We start from the raw sequence: 7,802 nt of genomic DNA, 5'->3' as shown, positions 1-7,802 counted from the left end.
GCTGTGGGACAGGGGACAGGCGCGGTGGAACAGGGGACCGGCGCTGTGGGACGGGGAGAGGCGCGGTGGGACAGGGGACAGGCGCTGTGGGACAGGGGACAGGCGCTGTGGGACGGGGACAGATGCGGAGGGACGGGGAGCGGCGCGGTGGGACAGGGGACAGGCGCTGTGGGATGGGGGACAGGCGCTGTGGGACGGGGACCGGCGCGGGGTCCCGCTCGGTTGGACCGGGACCGTCGCAGTGGTCCCGCCGAGTCTGGCCGAGGGCGGAGACTGGCGGGCGGCACAGCCAGCGGTGACAGTGACCGGCCGATTAGCAGTTCCCGGTAGCACCTTTGTTTACGAGGAGCGCCGCCGCGGCCGGCCAGCAGTGCTGCCGCACAGGGGACGCGCCGCGGACGTCCGGGGAGTACCGCTCTCTCAGAGACCCGTCTGCGCCGCGCCGGCCGACAGTCAGCGGCGGTCGGTGATATCAGAGTGTCCTCGTCGGTACGCAGCAGCCTTGGGGGGCTCTCAGCGACCCGCCAGCCGCCATGTCTCTCGCGCGCCCGTCTCAGGGGTGTGACAGTGCTGAGCGCGCCTCGGCCGGCGACCGGTGGGCTGCGGGGGCGGCCGCGCCGGGCCCCGTCAGCGGCTGTGCCGCCGGCGACTGTCGGGTGTGCGCCCTGTGTGTCCGCGGAACAGAGAGGGATCCACGACCGGGCGCGGGTCAGACACCGACCGGGGACACCCGCCGGACCACCCGACACACCTCTGCACGACCAGTGGCACGTGAGTCAGCCGAAACCGGGGAACCGAATACTCCAGGGGTCGACCACCAGGGAGTCTCTATTTGGTATAGTACCTAAATCGAGTTTTACAATAAGCGTAGATGAATAAAAAGGCTGAGCAAAGAGCACGTAGGTAGCTTTTGTGGGTCACAAGTCCACTAATTAACAATGTAAGTAGGTATTATTAGGCTAATCAATGAACGAACACAAAAGGTCAATGCAGTCTGAGTCCGTCCAAGAGTGTCCGGCCGGCAACGTCCGACCCCCTCCAAAAAAAAAAAAAACGGATTCCGATCCCTCCGGCGATCGAAATACCTACGTACGACATTTCTGAAGTGAGCACACAACTATAGTTGGCGTAATGGGTACTGAAAGAGTTTGTTATGTGGTCTATATCACGGGTTGGTTACCTACCGTATACGGTAGGTAGAAAATAGAAAAATCGATAGAAAAACATGGTTGCCGATCGGATAAACTATTTAAGCTCAGAACGAGCCGACACAAAAAAGTTGAGTAAGTCATCAGTCATGAGTCATCTACATAAATACGCTCGCCGTGTCCATACCTATATAGTATTCATGAATGGACGGCGGTCGTACTAGCCGTGCCAGACGGCACCGTTATCGTGGCTGGTAATCCCGCATTTCATGAAACACCGGTTCCCAGCGAGGGGCGTTTCAGGAGCTCGGAGCCGTCTAGGGAGAGAAGGAGATTAACGGAACCGCAAAGCACGGTAATATTGCTGGGCTGCTTGGGCAGGAATATGAGGGTGAATAAATCGGCTTCCACGTACCTACCTTATCTACCGTGTTCGGTACATAAATATAGCTCCCAAACAGGAATACATCTATATGTAGGATTAGAAATCGGCAGCAGATGCCAGATATAGGCAAACCTTATAGAAAGTAAAAAGCGTAGTTTTTTTTTTTAATCACGTTCTACAGTTGATTATACATGATGTATGGCGCGATGGCACGACATGTTAATGGCTTATTAGTGAACTCCTTAGCTACGCAATACGCATAACGCATTGCTATCAGTGCAGCGTATGTACTTACACTTTAAATAAACTTGATCTAATAAAAACTGTGTAGTTTTCCTTCTGTCCGAGAAAAGCGGTGAAACTTAACCCGCGCGGGGCTGGGGGGGGGGGGTAAATTTTACCCCCCCCCTCGCGAATTTTTGCAATATCTCAAAAACGGCGGCGCGCAGCGCCGTAAAACTTTCAGTACCTTTTCCTACATCAATTTGACACGTTCCCTGAAAATTTGAGCGAAATCCGTCGGAAAATTTTTGAGAAATTGACGTTTTAATGACGTCATGTTCGCCATTTTCGCCTAAAAAACGGCAAAAGTTCAAACGCCGCTAACATCTTCATTTTTAAAGGAATCAAGACGCAACAAAAAAGGATATACGTAATTCTACTTTGTCTTTAAAATGGCTATCTCGGTTTTTTGAAAATTTTGGATTTTGGCCCAATTTTTTCAAAAAACTGACTTTTTTGGGAAAATAGCTATAAAATCCAAAATTTTGAGTGTATCAAAAAAACCGGAATATATGTAAGAGAAGTGGTCTATGTGCACCTACATACCAAGTTTTAAAAGAATCGGTTCAAAAATGTGGGAGTTATTCAAAATTGTATGACGTCACGACACACAAAAATTTTGAAAAATGACTTTTTTGGAAGTTCTAGACCTCGTACGGAAACAAAAATAGCACCATTCGATTCGCCGTGAAAAACTGCATCAGATAGACACCTTTTTAGGCCTTAACAACCAACTTCAAAATTTGACCTCACTTGACCTGACCTTGACCTGACCTCGAACTGAAATTCATCCAGATGTGGTTCATATCACTTATTGAGTGTGCCTATTGAATTCTATGAGTAAAATGACCCATAAAACATGTGTCGCACATGCCCTTTTCTATATTTTGTTTTTGGTGACCTGACCTGACCTGACCTGACCTTGACCTTGACCTCTGAATGATATTGTATGCAACGAATATTGTCTTGGTAGCCTAAGAGCACGTTTTGGGCGATCAGTCTCAGTCCATGACTCCATTCTTCGGCAACTTCGGTGCAAGGCCGATACTGTAGGAACTTGCAATTTGTACCCTTGACCTGACCTTGACCTTGACCTCGAACTTAAAATTAAGTACATGTTTTTAGTTGTTCGTGATGAGATCTTTCGATTGGCGTTTGAATTTTCCGAATCGGACCATTAGTTCGGGAGATAACGGGGGGGGGGGGGGTAAAATTTACCCCCCCCCCCCCAGCCCCGCGCGTTCGGCTGGAGACCCCAGCCCCGCGCGGGTTAATCAATACCGGGCTCCGGGAGGGGAACTCATGCCTAAAATGCCCGCCATCCATCCGCCAGCGCCCGCGATGATCGTCAAGGCACGCCGAGGCGCGCCTACGACACACGAACCAAAGCGCACAGCACTGCTGATACTGTGCCGCATGCCCGTCTGCCCTGCGGGACAGTATACCTAGCCACGGAGGAATACGATTAGCCATTCGCAGTGCCGAGATACGGGAATAGGAGCGAGCCAAATGATTGTTGGGTTTCATCTTTTTAGATGATCAACATGACCGGCGCAGCGGAATACGATGGAGTAGGCCGTAGGGTGTCAGCCATGTGAGTTTCTGTGTGCGTGGGCCGTGGGGGAGGGGGGAAGTGTTAGTGTAGAATGTAAAGACACGCCGCTGTTCTCACCGCCCCGATTGCCGTTAATTCTGGATAATCTTCGACTTCGTCGCAGTCAAACCTGGTCCGAGTGGTGTTAGACTGATTTGAGTCACCAAGCTGTTCATGTGAGATAGCATGCCGATCTGCACCAGACGTCTCCCGGCGACACCATATCCGGATCACGTATCTTTGGCATCCATCGTTTGTATCTTGATCTAGAGCGAGCGCTGTGGGCTCTGGTAACCCCGCCCCGGTCCCTCTGTATAACCCCCAGGTCAGTCGGCGCTGGTTTCTGGTGACCCGGTCCCTCCGTGTATTGTATAACCCTCAGGTCAGTCGGCGCTGGTTTCTGGTGACCCGGTCCCTCTGTGTAACCCTCAGGTCAGTCGGCGCTGGTCCCCCTCCTGCTGATCGCCGCTCTGGTGACCTCAGTGAGCGCCAAACCGGTCAAACGAAGCTGGCGAGACCCGTGTAACCTGGAGGCGGCGGCGGCGGCAGCCTCCGGCGGGAAGGCCACCGCCGAGACCAAACTGCTCGACCAAATCATCAGCGTCATCGACGTCATCCGACCTAAGGTCAACCGGCTAATGAACAAATTCGTGAGTACCGACTGTAGGGTAACGGGGAACGAATTGTCCCTATATGCGAAACTGCATGTGAACTCGTCACCAAAGATCTTGTGTGGATACGGCGTGAGGCACTGTGATCAAAATTCTTCGCTGATATAAATATTCCCCTTTCATGCTCACATATCATATTGGGATTGAGAAAACCTGGCATTCACTATTGCAACAAAGCTCACGCGAGATCCTAAGTGTTAAACTTCATGTGAATCTGAAAGTCGGGTAAAGAAGTACATCAAATAAACTGATACAGGTGAATCAAGGGAGGATTACAGCCTGTCAATGCCACGCCGAGATGCCACAGCGATAAAATCGGGACAAATCACACTGCCAGCCACCCCCGCGCCGCCGCGCCGGTCGCATTACGTCATCGTGACGTCACGATGTGTCATGTGGCGGAGAAAGTGGCGGAGCGGGGTGTCAGGCGCCGCCTGCGGTCTCACTGGTTACCCAGATAGTCGGTCTGCCGGCCGGCCGGGCGCCCTCAGGGTCGGACGGGTGTTGACCCGCCGGAGGAGGGGCTCTTGCGGTCACCTCCGCAGCGCCGCCGGCGACCGCAGAGCCAGACAGGATCGGTCGGGAGGCGACATGCTAACCCACACACGGACGCAAAAAAAGCGTCAGGATTTAACCCCCGCCAGACCTATTGGTTTTCTACCTAAGCGGCGGCCGGGGGGGGGGGGGGTCCGTACGTACGACTCCCCCTTCTCGTTTCGCCCCTGAATACTGAGAGGTAGAGCCTTAGGAAATAAGAGCGTGTGCGCCGTTACGAGACGCAGCGACTGTTACCCGATTTTAAGGTCTCAGGTCAACTGGTGACCTCTGAGGTCAGGTCAAGCGGCCCAGGACAGGGTAAGGTTTTTGATAAATAACTTCGCAAAAACGACTGGAGAGCCGCGATTTTAGCATCATCGTGTTCGCCTCGCTCAGGGGCATCGAATGGTATACTTCTTGCTAGGGTGAGGTCAACTTCAGGTGTTGCCCTCACGTCAAGGTCAGGTCAGAGCCCCCAGGTCACGAAGTTGGTCAAAGGAGGTCATGTTGCATATCGTTCGATTCGGCAGGTCTTCCTGAGTCCATTGAAGGCTTTCTTGACTCGCTAACTCAATTTGGTCGGGAGTTATTGACGAAAACTCTTATGACCCTAGTGACGTCATAAATGACATTACGCAGGGTCAACAATGCAAACGTGAAGCCCTTGCAAGGAGCGCATGAAATCACGATTCCGTGTGCTTGGGATAGTTGAGATCGTTCCCGGCGCCAAAATAGCAGTTTTCATTTTTCCCCATTGTGAGGTCACGTGACCGACCTGACCTCATGTAACCTAAAAGAAAAATCCGAGATGTACAACTTCTGAGACCTCTGGAGGATACTACGTCCTGTAAGTTTAATCTCCCTGTGAAAATTTCTCTGGTACTGACGGCGTTGCGAAGTTCCTCGCCTAGCTGGAGCAGACCGTACCCTGACCCCGCCTCCCTCCATTCTCAGCTGGAGCAGACGTACCCGGCCAAGGACGAAGCGGAGATGCTGCGCGACTGGGGCCAGCACAACGTCACCTGGCTCGAGTTTGTTCGGGAGACGATGGCGGCGCACGCGGCGCAGCAGTCGCCGCTGTCGGCGGCCGGCGCGCTGCCGCGCCTGTTCGCCGACCTGCAGCGGCTGGCCGTCGGTCTGGAGCGAGCTGCGCTGGAGGCGGCGCTCACCGGCAACGGCAGCGGCCTGGAGCTGTTCCGCGCCGTCCAGGCCGGACTCATGCAGGTGGGTGGAGAGAGGCGGAGAGAGGAAGGAGAGAGGGGAGAGAGAAACAGAAATGATAGAAAAGAAACCTTCGGAGAAATCCCATTCAATCACGGATGAAACTGAGGTCTGAGCTGCACAGGTCGATGCTAAATATGGATGGGGAAGCATACCCCTCTAAATGCTGATAGGGTAGGTAAGTGCTGTTCCGTGCGAAGTTGGCGTGTTTTGGTTTCCGCTGTTCGTGTTATCCCCCGGCCACTGAACGACGTCTCGCGTCATTTAACGGAGACGGCATCACCATTCCCGGGACAGTGCAGCGCCTTTTCTGGCGATCTGGCGCTAAGCCTTCCAGTCATTGTCGTCCCGTCAGGGACAGAAGAGCCTGACGCAATCCTGGCCACGGGCCCAGTCCCTCCGAGATTTCCCCGTGAAATGGTAAAACATATCCCAGCGCTTGTGCCTTCTCCAGTAGATAGCCTCTCAGCCTCCCTCTGCAGCTGCCTCTGACTCGCTTTCACGCCTTTCCACAGCTGTGTGACCCTCCTCTGACCCACTGTCCCTCCCGCAGCTGCTGTGTGAGCTGCAGCTGGCGCTCCTCGAGAAGCAGCTGGAGGCGGACGCGGCGCGCGTCACCGACATCCTCGAGCACGACGGACCAGACCTGGACGAGACGCGCGAGAGGGACCTGCGCAACTGGGTGCTCATGCGCGAGTACAAGGCTTACATCGGGCACGTGCACACGGTGGTGCGCGCACTTCGAGAACAGTCGGCGGCCGACTAGCGGCGACGGCCGGGGGCCCGGCGGGGGCCGAGGAGTGGTGACGCCGCTCTCCGGCGACCGCAGCGGCGCGCCGGCACCCCGGCCGCGCCGCAGCACTGGGCATTAGACGAGCCAATGAACGACGGCGCCCGTCGGACGTCGACAAGGCCAGGGGCCCCGGCGGAGCGGCCAAAACCGCCCTCTACGGAATGTCAAGGCGTCAAAAGCCGCCGGCCTGATGGTAACGGCCTCATCACGAGTCCGGCCGGATTTATCGGTGTTCAGCAAACACCTTGCCTGGGAGGACCTTAGTCGCTAAGGCGCTTTTCACGGCAGTGAGACACGTGCCATCAAACTATTGCAATGTGTTTGTCACTCTTCTGTGACCACATCAAGCAAGGGAAGTTGAGCGCAGAGTCCGACGCGCTACATGATTATGTACCTGATTGAACTGTGTCATGCAGCTGTTTGCAGCTGCTAACTAGTAAGTAACGTTGGCTGACTAAACGCTGACCGTTTCCAGCAAGCTCGATTACTTTCGGTGTTTGGTTTACGGCAATACCGGCTACACAGCGCGTGCTTCATGTCTATCGGAGGGAGAAAAATGTTATTTTTCTAGATTCAAGCGATAGCACCCACGGAGAAGACAGCCCAAAATTGTCCACATAAGGGACGTGGGTGGCGCTTGAATTTAACAGGCGCAATTCAACCATATTTGCGTCTGAAGCGATAATTGCAGATTGTTTCAATGGCGACATGTCATCGAGATCTGTGTTCATTTTATACGACTCGCGAGGCAGTTGCGGCTTCCCTGACAAGCTGTGAATGTCGGTACGAAACACTAGCACGCCGAAATCTTGACAGTGAGCTGTGAGCGATCATACCGTTCAGCCACTGTGCATTCCTAAATATGTGATACTTGCGTAGGAGATAGTTTTTATATGACTGTTCTTTTGTGAATAGCGCGAGCATGTATATCGCAAATGAAGTTCGTATTATTGTGTTACCTTTTTTTTTGTTAAATGAGCTTAGCTTTTAGTTGCTCTGAAGCCGACGATGTTTGACGCTGCTGTGTACCGCGCGGATGTGCTGAATACAATTCAAGGTAACAGCCGTGGCTTTGACGACAATAAATGCCGTGGAAAATAAATGCCGTCCCAAAGTCGCCCGTAGGCGTCAGACCTGGCTGGAATCGAGTCTGCTTTCATCAGCGACCAAG

The 7,802-nt window shown here is 53.7% G+C and overlaps 1 protein-coding gene across 1 annotated transcript; it reads left to right on the top strand.

Annotated features, from left to right (window-relative positions):
* Positions 1-533: 533 nt before the first annotated feature.
* On the top strand, positions 534-7,509 carry LOC122384699. Its single transcript, XM_043372352.1, has 4 exons — positions 534-771; positions 3,842-4,059; positions 5,572-5,841; positions 6,392-7,509. Exons 1-4 carry the CDS (start codon positions 534-536, stop codon positions 6,602-6,604), a joined length of 939 nt encoding a protein of 312 aa, XP_043228287.1. The 3' UTR covers positions 6,605-7,509.
* Positions 7,510-7,802: the final 293 nt, after the last annotated feature.

This window comes from Amphibalanus amphitrite, unplaced genomic scaffold, assembly GCF_019059575.1.
Source record: "Amphibalanus amphitrite isolate SeventyFive unplaced genomic scaffold, NRLGWU_Aamphi_draft 000196F_arrow, whole genome shotgun sequence".
In the NCBI taxonomy this organism is placed as follows: domain Eukaryota; kingdom Metazoa; phylum Arthropoda; class Thecostraca; order Balanomorpha; family Balanidae; genus Amphibalanus; species Amphibalanus amphitrite.
This window is presented reverse-complemented; position numbering and strand designations above follow the sequence as displayed.

Coding starts and splice junctions, on each gene's coding strand:
- LOC122384699 (XM_043372352.1), top strand. CDS start 534: ATGTCTCTCGCGCGCCCGTCTCAGGGGTGTGACAGTGCTGAGCGCGCC. Junction 4,060..5,571: donor ACCGGCTAATGAACAAATTC/GTGAGTACCGAC, acceptor CTCCATTCTCAG/CTGGAGCAGACGTACCCGGC. Junction 5,842..6,391: donor TCCAGGCCGGACTCATGCAG/GTGGGTGGAGAG, acceptor TCCCTCCCGCAG/CTGCTGTGTGAGCTGCAGCT.